At 37.6% G+C, this 13,871-nt stretch overlaps 1 protein-coding gene across 1 annotated transcript in view; it reads right to left on the bottom strand.

The window, feature by feature from the left end:
- ASCC3 (activating signal cointegrator 1 complex subunit 3) overlaps positions 1-12,273 on the bottom strand; it is a 4,485,173-nt gene extending 4,472,900 nt beyond the window's left edge. Inside the window, exons 1-2 of the mRNA XM_044069284.1 lie at positions 12,064-12,273; positions 11,784-11,964 (exon numbers count right to left, since the gene is read on the bottom strand). Of these exons, the coding sequence (XP_043925219.1) occupies positions 11,784-11,964; positions 12,064-12,273 (391 nt within the window). The remainder of the gene's footprint in view (positions 1-11,783; positions 11,965-12,063) is intronic.
- Positions 12,274-13,871: the final 1,598 nt, after the last annotated feature.

Here is a 13,871-nt window from a genome sequence, read left to right as displayed (position 1 = left end):
AGAATTCTTGCTCTTTCTCACTCTATGACCAGCCCACCCCCCTTCCATGTTCAAATATACTCCTATGCTCTCACTCTAGCCACTGCAATCCCCACTTTAACCTTCTGCTTCACTATCTCTTTTCCTGTATCCTATGCTCAATTATCTCTCTCCTAACATCTCACTTACACTTATACACTTTTTCACTATCCTAGGCACCTAAGTAGTAATAACTCTCCTCCATTTCATCAAATGATTCTATGTTATTTTAACATTTGCTGTATTATTATGCTTTATTTTATGCGCTACTACTGTATTATATACTGTACTTATTGTGTTAACACTTTATCTGTATGTAACTATATTTGGAGCATTTCTCCCTGGGCCTCCACTGAAAATGGGCTCTTCTCAGGCCCAGTGGATTTTCCTGGTAAATAAATGCAATAAATAAATAAATACCTGTTTTATCTTTGTATAGTGCTACTATGAAACAGCTACCTGTTTGTATCAAGGTATCTTAAAAAACTATGCATGTAATGTATCTTTGTAAAAAAATGTTTTGGCACATGCCAGAGCAAGTTCTGAAACATGGAGACTTCTTCTTTAGGCTTTTCCAGGTTAGGGTTTGCCAGAGTGGATCACCTGTCTGCTCATGATTGGCAGTGGAGTTTTACGGTGTCGAGTTGCCAGCCCAGCACCCAACCTTCCATAGAAGGCACACACATGCACGCACTATGGCCAATTTAGAGTGTCCAGTCCACCTACAGCATGTCTTTGGGATGTGGGAGGAAACCAGAGCACCTGGAGGAAACCCACTTGACCACAGGGAGGACATGCAGACTCTGCACAGAAGGCACCCCAGCCGAGGATCGAACTGGAGAACCTCTTTGGCAACACTAACCACTGCACCACCATGGCTGCCCTTCTGAAACACAGAGACTGAATGGCCGAAAGATCAGACTTAAATATACTAAGTCTGAGATGCCATTTCTTGGGATATTTCCTTTTCTTCAAGGTATGGTGATTTTAGAGTTGCTATATGTTAAGTTCAGGGGGTATAGGGACTCCCCCCATGGGGCCTGCAAAAAGAAGTTTTAAGTAGAAGAGCGATTTTCGAGACTTGCTCTTCCTGGGCTTTTCTTTGGGGGGTGGGGGGTGGGGTTTCAGCTTTTCAGTACTTGTCATTTTGAGTGCTAACATTTTAACAGACAGCCTACTGTATTTTTCTCCTTGGGTTCTTGTTGGAAATGGGCTTTGCTTAGTTAGAATTATTTCCTGTTCGACAAAGTCAAGAAAATAAATAAAACATACATGTATGTATTTTGGATCATGTAGCTAAGTATCATGAAGCTACCCCAACATGTAAAGCTAATACTAACTCTGTAGCCAGGGAGTTCATCTTATTATTTCCCAGAGTATGATACAAACTAAAATACTCACTGATTAGGGACTTCTTTTTTGTCCAGAATAATGCACTAATTGTGACAATTTTTTAGATCAATCAACTTAAAACCTCAGTGTACTATCCCCAGATGGATGGATTGGTGGAGTGTTTTAATCAAATACTAAAGTCCATGTTAAGAAATATTATTGAGGAAGATGGCAAAAATTGGGCCTGTTAATGCTGTACCTCCAATATGCAATTAAAGAAGGGCCACAGGCCTTGAGCTGGTTCAGTCCTTTTGAGTTATTACAGTATATGGCAGGTACCATCATGGACTATTAGATATTGTCTGTGGAATTTTTAAAGAAGACAAAACTCCATCTAAAAGTGTCAGAAAATGCTGTACCAGCTTATAAGACAGACTAACAGTAGTGATACCCATAGTACAAGATCGTTTGGAAAGAACTCATGTTACACAACAGGAAGCGTGTAATAGAAATTCAGGATACATGGAATTTATAGCTTGATACAAGGTTTTGAATATGTCCTCCTCAGCATAAAAAAACACAACTTTTGGCTAAATATCAGGGTCTGTTTGAAATGAAAGAGAAAATAAATTAGGTAATCTACAGAATTAGGTGCACAGGAAAGAGAAGACCAGGACAGATGCATCACTTCAATGTTTTGAAATTGTGAAAGGAAGTGCAAACCTCTGTAGTTAGTCTAGCAGCAGAGATTACTGAATTTGGTAAGGAAAATTGATCTTTATGCCCAAAGTTTAGTTAGATGCTAAACTGTCCAAGCCAATGGAGTGTTCTCTGAGCTGTATGGCATACCAAATATGATTAACCACCATACTGAGGGTAATGCAAGAGGGAAGATTAATTTACATCCTTACAAACTAGCTCAGTAACAAAGAAAAGCAGTGCATTACCAGCTAAGGAAAATTCTTCGGCTAGGGAAAAGTGAGGCATCCAAAAGTAGTTGGAACAGTCCCAATTCTGTTAGTCCTAAAATCTGATGGAACAATCAGGTTCTGTAATGGTTTTTGGAAGTCGAACAGCATTTTAATGTTTGACAGTCACCCAGGGCCTGGGATTGATGAGTTAATAGAAAATTTGGGAAGATAAGATTCATAGTTATGTTAGGCCTGATGATCTTCTCAACACCAGAGGAATTATTCCAGAGCAATGCTCTTTCATTGTACTGCAGTAACCTTCCTAAGATCAATGACAGAGTCTGGCAACCCTGCATCAGGTGTACTGCAGTGTGTAGCTAGACAATGTTATTCTACATTCTGAGGACTGGGATCCATATCTAGCTAAGGTACAGGATGTAATAGACTCCCCAAAGCAAGCTAGATTAACTGTGAATGTCTCCAAGAGCAAAGTAGGCATGGTGGACCTTAAATATCCTAGGCATGTCACAGGAAGAAGAATTGTTAAAACTCAAAAAGAAAAATTAAAAACAGTAACAAACTGACCTGTTGTGACAATTAAGAAAAAACAAAAATGAGCATATTTCTGTGGCTAGCAGGTTATTATCAGACGTTCATGCCCCATTTTGCAATGACGCCTCACAGACTTGATGAAGGTGAAGATGCCCATCAAAATAAAGTAGATAGAAACTGCTTTTAGGCATTTAAAGAAAACATTATGCTTAGAGCTTCTATTACCACCTCTTGACTTTAGTAAATCATTTATAGTATATATGAATGGTTCAAATGTAGGTTTAGGAGGAGTGGTCTCACAGACTTTTAGCGAGTGGAGTGTTTCCTCAGTCAAGAACTAAACAACTCAAGACTAAGTATTCTGCAATTAAAAGATAATGTCTAGCCATAAAGTGGGCACTGTTTTCATTAAAATACTATCTTGAAGAGAAATAATTAATTCTAGTAACATCCACAACAGGATGGGAACACAGACCTCTGTAGGAAGGCTTTATCTTTGTGACCACATAATTTCGAAGTCCAGCACAAGCCAGGCTTGCTTCATCACAATGCAGCTCACCTGTATTGTAGACATGAAACCAACAGTTTCAGTCTTTGGGAGTTATCTATGGAATAGGATGGTGGTTTTCACTATTTGGAAGAATAGAAGTGAATCAAAAATGTGTAAATAGCTATGCCTATATTGTTCACAGCAACATTATAAAGAGACCATTGCATACAGAATGATGATTCTTTAAATTAAATAATAATTTCTATTAAGCTGTATCTGTTTAAGAACAGAATGATATCTGCTTGTATTAGTGAAAGCTGGTTTATTTTATGAGCTATTGGATGTAGTACAAAAAGGTAGCTAACAGAAGCCCAGTCAGACAGTATTTGTCCTTTGTTAAAGGGGACTTAGCATCCAGAACAGCGATACTGGAACAGAGAATCAACCACAGTGAAGGAAGACCTTAAAGAAGCTACACATTGTTCCTTTCAGAGGAATCCAGACAGGGCTATTAACAGAAAAGGTTTCTAGCAAAACAACATGGAGATAAGGGTACTTGCTGTGAATCTGGTTGAACCACAAGAAGGCTGTTTTGGTTTGAAGAAAGTGCCTTCTTTCCTTTTGTATACAATATCCTTTATTATTTTCATAAAGACCAATGGTCTCAGCTGCTTTAATCTTCTGCTCCATCTGTCTGTCTGTCCATTTAGCAATCTCCCAGAATAACAGGAAAACCGTTTCATTTTATTTAGCTGGTATAGTCAGAAAGGACATGCAGAGTAACAATACAATTGTCATGTTATATTTCCTATTTTTTTATATTTGAATTTGGAGTAATGTTTTTGTATATTTTTGGATAAACTTTGTTTTACAAAATAGTCAGGTTGTACAAGTCAGACGAATTGAGAAAATGATGATTCTGTGTTTATTTTATTGCATTTGTTAGTGAATATATAAATTAAAACAGTGTAAGAAACTTCTCTGTGTGGAAGATTTTCAGTCCATATATTTCTAGTTAATCACTGTATATTAATCAGATCAGACAATAGTAGTAGAAGTAGCGAACGTAAACTCGTCAAGTCAAAAAGTAATAATAGAAAATATATAATTCTGCAGCATTACTAAGTATTTGTAAGTAATCCAAGCAAGGCAGGCAGTCTGTTTCCAGTCGAAAATCCTTTATTAAGTACACAGACAAGCGATCCAAGTAAAACAAAAATAGAGTAATAATTTCCTCACAAGCTTTCTAAATATATATATACTTTTTATCAGGCATGGGAGTGGTTTATTGTGCTGTAAAACAAAGTGTTATTGGTACACATGTTAAATTCACATCCCTTCCCCCATCAGTGTGACATTTGAGCTGGTCCTGCCCTACCTAGTAGCTGATATAATAATATATAGCCCTAATGTACTTTAATGGTACATCTTATTTAACCAAATTATTAAGTAGATTATTAAGTCTGTGATTTTATACAAGGCAATATACTACATGGCTGGAAATATATCAACCTTAGTTCATTTTGCGATCAAAAATTATATATAAATATATACATATACATTTTGCATGTAAAAATCAGTTTCTATTTTCATAACCTATTGTTAAAGATTGCTTTCGTCCTTCTAGACTTCTTCAGGTCTGTGTACAAGTACCCTAAAAACCTATATAATTGTATAATTAGTTAGTATTGTTATTACCATCATTTTGAATAAAGTGGAAAAAGGAGAACCAGAAAAAAAATAAAAATAAAAAAATATATGTATGATGATGGAAACAAAATATACACTTAAATTTCAAATGATTTAAAATGGTATTTAAAACCAATTTGTAGAAAAAAATAAAATAAAATTCAATTAGTCATGTAAACAATGTGGCAATTTTCTAAGTTCCAGTGCACTTTTAATTGAACAGTAGTAGTTTAGTCCAGGCTTTCTAAAAGAGTTCAGCTTTAATTGCCACATGAGTTCATGTTTCTCCAGAATATTTGGGATGTCTCCTTCAAGATCACCCATGTCTATGCGATCCAGGATCTGGAACTTAAAACCTGTGTGTCTTTTATGAAGAGAAAGGTGTTTGGCTAGTGCATTATTTTTACATCCAGAGCGGATTTCTGACAGATGACATGAAATCCTTCGCTTGAGTTTATTTACAGTCTTGCCCACATAGAATGCATCACATTCATTGCACTGTGCCCTGTAAATTACTTTTTTAGTGTTACATTCACCCCCTGCAGTGGTTTTAATGATCTTCTTTAAATAAGGGCAATAAAAAACTATCACCTTGCTGTATAAATATATACAATGTACAATTAGTTTCACATCTTTTAGTGCTTTTCTCACATGGTCTAGGTTTAAATTCAACAAAACTTCTAATATTCCTGGCCTTCCTATAAACAAATGATGGGGCTTCACCTAAGATCTTAATCAGAAAAGGGTTTCCTGTGACAATGTCCCAGTTTTCTTCAATAATATTTTTGATACTGTGATAATCCAAAGTGTATGTCAGGATGCAGCTATTTTTGCATTTGTTATTCTCTGTGGGATTACTTAACATTTTTCTACTGGGGAGGTTAGATACTTATGCTCAGCTGAGACATTGTTCTTTACAAAGAAGACTTGAAGGGTAGCAGATTAAAGAAATTACCATTCAAAAACATAAAGTGTGAAACCAGGATATAGTGGAGGATACAAAGATATGTTAACAATATTCGACTGTCTCTCATAAAAAGTGAAGACTCCGGGGGTGGGGAGTGGGCTCATAAAGCACAGTAATGTAACTTACTGTGTTAAATAGTGCAATAAGAATTGTGTGATGCTGCCATGGGGACTCGGTATGCATAAGGAGACATAGCACAGCATTGGTGAGGAATGATCTGCCTAATGAAGCCATACATTCACAAAAACAGAGAACACACTGCACAAATGAGTAGGCTGTTCTTCTGTGGGTCTCATGACCTGGATCCATTTGCATCCTTTTAGCCATGATGCGCATTCATACTATACTCACTTCAAAGTGACACAGCTGTGCAACACAGGTATAACTGAAAGCCCCTACATGGGTTATGCAGAAAAGTGCCAGCAGTGTTTATTTTATAAATGGAAAGCAAATGTGATGATAGGACAGTCAGAAATAAGGAAAAGCATGCAAAGGAATCCATAGATGGACAATGGGAGGGGAAAAGTGGCATAAGGTGGGGAAGGAAGGTGATTTTTTTTAGGTACAGGTGCCCATTTTATGTATATAAAAGAACTAGAGGGGGAGGGAAACAGGATGATTATGTGGATGGGAAAGAGGGCTTAGGGATAGCAGTAAGGGCAGACACACATGTGTATAACATGGACAAAGAGCAACAGGGGAAGATGCTGATACAAAAGGGGGCAACATAAACGACAGACAGACAGAGGGTGGATAAATAATGATGGTGATAACTAGACAAGAAAGGAGTGAGGGTGACAGAGACACACAAGGAAGAAGCACACCATAATTGGGTATAGGCTGGGATTTGGACCACCGCAAAGTTTTCCCAGTGTGTAATCTACCCAGAGGTCATTCATCTCCATGGCTGACTTTAATGGTGGGCCCAGCCACTAGTGATGGCCAAATAGTCTGTGCCATGTAGCTATGTGACTCTGCCATTCACATAAGGATGCACTGCAGGATGCTAATCCATGTGTTATGCTGCTGGTCCACCTCAGTCCTGATTAGGCCTCTGCACCTCCCACTCGATGATCTATGGTAATCCTCCCAATTGCTAGTTTCCTATGGGAATCCTACTATAACTCACCAGAAAAGCAGAACCAGAGGCAACTGGTGAAACTGCCAGGTCACCTTCCTCAGGATGACCATAATCACTCTACAGAGAGGCTGACCCTGGGATTGCTGGGAACCCAGCAATTGGTGATGAGGCCAGTGGAGGGGCATTGTGGCAGCTGGCCATGCCACATCCTGCTCCACAGCTGAAACTACAGAATAAATAAACATAAATGAAGCGAAACAAAATATCAAATAATAATGACAACAACAACAGTACTACTACTGTTACTATTACTGCTACTACTACTACCATTACTGCTACTATTGCTACTAGTACTGCTGCTGCTACCACCACTACTGCTATTACTACTACTAGTACTACTATTATTACTACTACTGTTACTACTACTACTAATAATATATTCTACAAATAAAATGAGATGCAGTACTACTACTGTAACTACTACTGCAAATACTACTACTATTACTGCTACTACTACTTCTATTCTTAATACTAATACTACTACTACTACTATTACTACTGCTACTACTACTGCTATTACTAATTCTACTATTACTACTCTTTACTGCTAGTACTATTACTACTACTACTGCTATTACTCCTACTACTACAAATAATAATAATGATGATAAAGCAGAGAGGAGGATGAGAGGACAAAAACAGCAATGGGCAGTATGATGTTGTTGACTTTTGTGTGACATTCTCTGGAAGGATAAAATGCAATCAACAGAGAACCGGTGATATAAATGCCTGGGGGACTCTTCTGATAAGGCTTGGGGTTATGCTGGGGCCATCACTAGATATGCCTCCATCCGTTCTGGGTAGGACAGTGGAACAGGTTCTGGATGGTAACCAGTGTGAGCAAAGTGGACAATGAAGCAAGGGAGAGATAACCAAACTGTACAAATAAAATGAGATGTGGAGTCCTATGGAAAACAAGTGCATGTGAATTTCTTACACACTGTGGCAATGGCAGAATGTATGTCACAAGCTGACAATGAACCACATAGAACATGCTATAGAATAACAATATAGAACAGACAATAGGCATGTAATGTCTGTGGTACTAGTGTGATTTGAAAATGTCAAATCAAGTCCCGTGATAACAACTGCATGAGATTTGTCACCCATATGATCAGAGGATTATAGGATCATTGCAAATGCAATGCAGTTGAGTCACAAGACCATTTATTCTCTTTGCAGTTCCCACCCTTATGTTGTAGCCCCCCCCTCCTTCTCAAGGAGGGTAATGCAGGTCTGTCCTAGTGTAAATTTATGGGTACCCTTCCAGCCATTCATGTTTAACTTGTAGGATGCTAGGGTGCCATTTTGTTTAACTTGCAGGGAAAGTCTGTTCCAAAGGTGGGTTAGGCATTGAGTAATAAATATTTCTCTCCAGCATATTTTACTAGTATGCCAGGAATATCTGGCACATTGACAGACAGTGGCCTGGACACAAATGTATTACGAAGTAGCAATCAGACATGGGCAATAAGCACCTATGCAATGATCAATGGAGAATAAACCAAGAAAAATAACTTGCCCAGGACCCGGAATAACCAGTAAATGTTTGTATAGCAATCTAGACTTTATTGTACAAAAATAAAACTAAGCGCTTTCGCTCAGTTATTACCGAGCTTTTTCAAGGTGACAAAACGTTTGCTGACTCAAGTTAGAGCTATTAAATACTAATTACAAGTGTCACATGACCCTCCTGATTGGTCAGTTTTATAATAAAACTTTAAAATAAAAATAAAACCACAATGTGTTCAAAATGTTACTCAAAGTAAAAATAAAAATACAATCTAAAAACAATCTATATACATAATGGGTGCATGTTAATAAACACTAAACAGTACAGCCAGACAATCTGAATATGCATGGAAACCAAATCTGCGGATCTAAATGAAATAGTTAAAACACTATAATGTTCATTTGTTCTAATTAAATACGGGTTCTAACCCTGTTTTGTGACAGAACCCCATGTTTGGTGATCACAATTCATAGGTAGTCCATAATAACATACATCTATTACTATAACAACAAATTAATAAAATAATTAAAAATGTTGTAAACACATATGGTGAATGTTATAGATGGGCCATTCTCAGCTTCAGAACACTATTAATGTTTATGTTCTCATTCAAGCCGGGAAACCTTCCTGAATCTAACCTAAGCTCCCAGTGTAATTCACGGTACTCTAATCTAGTTTCCCAGCTGCCTCCCCTAATATCTGGAATAACTTGCTCTAAAACCATAAACTTAATTTGCATATTATTGCAAGCCTGGGAATGTTTGTAAAAGCATTACTTTCTTTGGCTTTAGAGATGTCATAAAAATGCTCATAAATGCTTTTTCTCAAATGTCTTTCGGTTTTGCTCACATAAAAACTGTTGCACGTTACACATACCCCTAGATATACTACCCCTTTAGCTCCACAGTTGTAATATTTCGCAGAGCTAAATTTAAATTTCCTAGAGGGGATGAACAGTGTGTCTTGGTTGAACATAGCACAACACTGCTTACAACTCCCACACTGGTGGGTACCAAGCTTTGTTCTCCTTTTGTTCAACCTTAAGTCACTTCTTTTCTCAAACAGTTCCTTCAAGTTAGTATCTCCCTTCCTAACAAAGTGTGGACAAGTTGGAACAAAATGTTTTAATTCGTTGTACAGAGTGAGAATGGGCTAATGGTTAAAAATTATTTGTTCAATCTTCTCAGAATTAGTGGAAAAAGTATGAATAAAATTGCTTTTAATGTCAAATTGGTTCACATATTCCCTTTGTTGTGAACCACTAAATCCTATTCCTAATAAAGGGGGTAACTGGTTTCCCTGTTTAGAGTAACCTCTTGAATCATACTGTCTATCAAAGTGGGTGGGTATCCTTTCTCTACAAATAATCCTTTAAGGGTTCTTACTTCTTCTTTAAAACCCACCAGGGTACTAGACATTCTTGATACCTGGATAATTTGCCCTTTAACTATACCCTTTTTTTGATAAAATGGGTGTCCGCTAAAATTAAGGTACGAATTAGAAAATGTGTTTTTCCTATATAACATTGATTGAAAGCACTGATTACTGTAATAAGGTAACATCTAAGTAGTGTAGTCTGTCTTTGTCAATTTTATACGTGAAATCCAAAAAGGTTGTCGTGTTGTTAATGTAACCTAGAAACTCAATTAACCTTTCTTCAGTACCCTTCCAGAGCAAACAAATATCGTCCAAGTACCTCCTGCAATGTAGTATATGTTGAAACCGTGAACTTGAAAAAACAAAATTCTTTTCCCAGTAGTATAGCACCACATTAGCATATAGTGAAGCGCAAGAGGCCCCCATTGCCACCCCTTTCTTCTGACGGTAAAATTCACCGTTAAAGTGAATAAAATTATTCTCAAGAACTATTTTCATAAATTCTAAAAGAAGACTAACAATCCTGCTATCAAGATGGGACTCAGTTGCCAGAATTTGTCCAAACCATTCCAACCCGGTCAGGTGAGGGATACTAGGAAAAAGTTCCACTACATCTACAGTAACCATCAGTAATTGTGGGTCAAACAGCTTTTGTCAATCCCTTTCAAAAAATCCCAGGAGTCCTTACATATGTGTGTGATGGTAGTCACAAACTCTTTTAAACCAAAATCTATGAATTTGGCTAAAGGTTCTGTAATACTATCAGCACCTGAAACAATTGGTCTAAATTTAATAGGATATAGGGTTTTGTGCGTTTTAGGAATACCAAAAATTTGGGGGGGTTTTGGCTTATCTACATGTAAATAGTTGTAAAGACATTCATTAATCACATTTTGTAAGAGATGGTCATACAGCTGAAAATTGATTTCAGCATAAGCGATGTTGATTTCATTAATAGATACCAACTCATATTGATCTGTTTCTTGTAACATATTATGAATATGTGAGTCGTAATCTACCGTGTACATCAATACAACCCCCCCTCCCTTGTCTGGCTTCATTACCCTGCATCCATCTTGTTTCAAAAAATCGATCAAGGCTAACTCTTTGTCATTAAGATTAATGGGGCGGGTACTATGACCTTGATGCTCCATGTTCCTGATGTCCCTTTCAACCAGCTCTTCAAACACTTTAAGGGAAGGATGAATGGGAGGATTGAAAGTACTTTTCCTTGTTAAATCCCTGTTAGTGTTACCTTGATTTTTAAAAAATAGGTTTAGATTCAATTGTCTAATGAAAAGTTTCAGGTCAATCAATATACTTATCAAATGAGAGGGACGGGAGGGGACAAAATGGAAACCTCTGGCAAATAAATCAAAGAATTCTTGAGTAAGTTCGAGCTCAGTAAAATTAAAAATAGTAAAATTGTTCCTTCTCCAGACCAGCTGCTGGTGAGCTCTAGAATGTGACTCTAGGAGAGGAATCACAGTGTGAAAACTATTTGTTTCTGGGGGTTGTTTCAATTCTTGTGTTGGTATCTCTGTCCCCTCCCCCCCCGTTGGGGGGGGGGGTACTGAAAATCCTGTAAAGATTGTTTTCTACCTTTCTCTGCGATTCTTTCACTCCTTCTAAGAGTGTCTGAACCTGAAGGCTTATAATAGCATTGGTTCCTTCTCCCCTATTCACAAACACGGTGTCTACATTGTTATTTTTCCAACCCCTGGTCGTGGGGAGGGGATAAGCTAGCCCGTCTCTATATTCACTAAGGTCCCTTTCTAATTTCTTTATCTTACGGTTCAATATTTTAACACAATGCTGGTCTACTTCATCAAAAACCTTGTCGTAATTAATTTTCACGCTAGAAAAGTTAGTGTCACTAATCATTTTTTCATTTAAAGCATTGAGTTCTTTCAATAAAACGTCCGCTTTCGTTTCATAATCAGCGATCATCAGCTTTAACATTTCCAGGCCAGCCTTGTTAAAAATTTCGCAAAGCTGGTCATAAAACACAGTTCCCAGTTGTACATTATTCGGAAATTTGTAAAAACGTAACCCTTTAGGCACCCTTTATACTTGTAAACATTCCTTGAGGTAGTCTATCTCCAGTTGGTTACTTTTGTAAGCATAAAGTTTGTCTCTAAAACCATTAAAATTGCGCTCAATGCTCTGGTTAAAAATATGGTTGACAGTACCTTGTCTGAAAGTAAATTGTTGACCAACCCACACACCAAAGTCGAAGTCTCTGGAATCGCTGTCTAATCCATTTAGGTGAGTCGCACCCATCCTTATTTGCGTTGTGCGACCGTTTGTTGTGGGAACATTGCAAGTCGGGTTGCCTTGCGTAATAGTACTAACATTTGATGCTGGTGAAATGCCACGCCTCACCGTTCGGTCCGGGTTTTACAGAAGAAGTAAGAACCCTTAAAGGATTATTTGTAGAGAAAGGATACCCACCCACTTTGATAGACAGTATGATTCAAGAGGTTACTCTAAACAGGGAAACCAGTTACCCCCCTTTATTAGGAATAGGATTTAGTGGTTCACAACAAAGGGAATATGTGAACCAATTTGATATTAAATGCAATTTTATTCACACTTTTTCCACTAATTCTGAGAAGATTGAACAAATAATTTTTAACCATTGGCCCATTCTCACTCTGCACGATGAATTAAAACATTTTGTTCCAACTTGTCCACACTTTGTTAGGAAGAGAGATACTAACTTGAAGGAACTGTTTGAGAAAAGAAGTGACTTAAGGTTGAACAAAAGAAGAACAAAGCTTGTTACCCACCAGTGTGGGAGTTGTAAGCAGTGTTGTGCTATGTTCAACCAAGACACACTGTACATCCCCTCTAGGAAATTTAAATTTAGTTCCGCGAAATATTACAACTGTGGAGCTAAAGGGGTAGTTTATCTAGGGCTATGTGTAACGTGCAACAGTTTTTATGTGGGGAAAAACCAAAAGACATTTGAGAAAAAGGGTTTATGAGCATTTTTATGACATCTCTAAAGCCAAAGAAAGTAATGCTTTTTACAAACATTCCCAGGCTTGCAATATTATGCAAATTAAATTTATGGTTTTAGAGCAAGTTATTCCAGATATTAGGGGAGGCAGCTGGGAAACTAGATTAGAGTACCGTGAATTACACTGGCAGCTTAGGTTAGATTCAGGAAGGTTTCCCGGCTTGAATGAGAACATAAACATTAATAGTGTTCTGAAGCTGAGAATGGCCCAACTATAACATTCACCATATGTGTTTACAACATTTTTAGTTATTTTATTCATTTGTTGTTATAGTAATAGATGTATGTTATTATGGACTACCTATGAATTGTGATCACCAAACATGGGGTTCTGTCACAAAACAGGGTTAGAACCCGTATTTAATGAGAACAAATGAACATTATAGTGTTTTAACTATTTCATTTAGATCCGCAGATTTGGTTTCTATGCATAGTCAGATTGCCTGGCTGTAAGCTCTTCTTCCCATTGATAGGGAGGGTCAGGATGACATCTCTTGAGATCACTATCTGATGCTGACATTGCTTGCTCACCAGTGTAAGTGATACCTATGGCATCACTCAGTGCTCTGGAAAGTAAGTGCCAGGCATTGACTTTGCCTTCATATGACTGTCCCAGGAGGCTCTCCAGGTGGTGTGTGTGCAATAAGTGAAGAAAAATCCTTTTTTCCTGTTGTAGCATGTAGAATCAGAACCTCTCAACTCTTGTAAAAGCCATAGAGACTTGTCAGGTTATGTCAGAGAGCAGAATATGAGCTGAAGTGCAATGATGCACTTTCCAGAAACCATGTGACTTGCATCAATGCACAGCATAGCAGTGAGGGGCAGCATAATGGAAGAACACAGCAGTGCAGCCACA

The sequence above is a fragment of the Protopterus annectens genome, chromosome 1.part0 (genome assembly GCF_019279795.1).
Source record: "Protopterus annectens isolate FY-2018-M chromosome 1.part0, PAN1.0, whole genome shotgun sequence".
NCBI classification, from domain to species: Eukaryota; Metazoa; Chordata; order Ceratodontiformes; family Protopteridae; genus Protopterus; species Protopterus annectens.
Note: the sequence above shows the minus strand (reverse complement) of the source record. Positions and strands in the feature narration are given on the sequence as shown.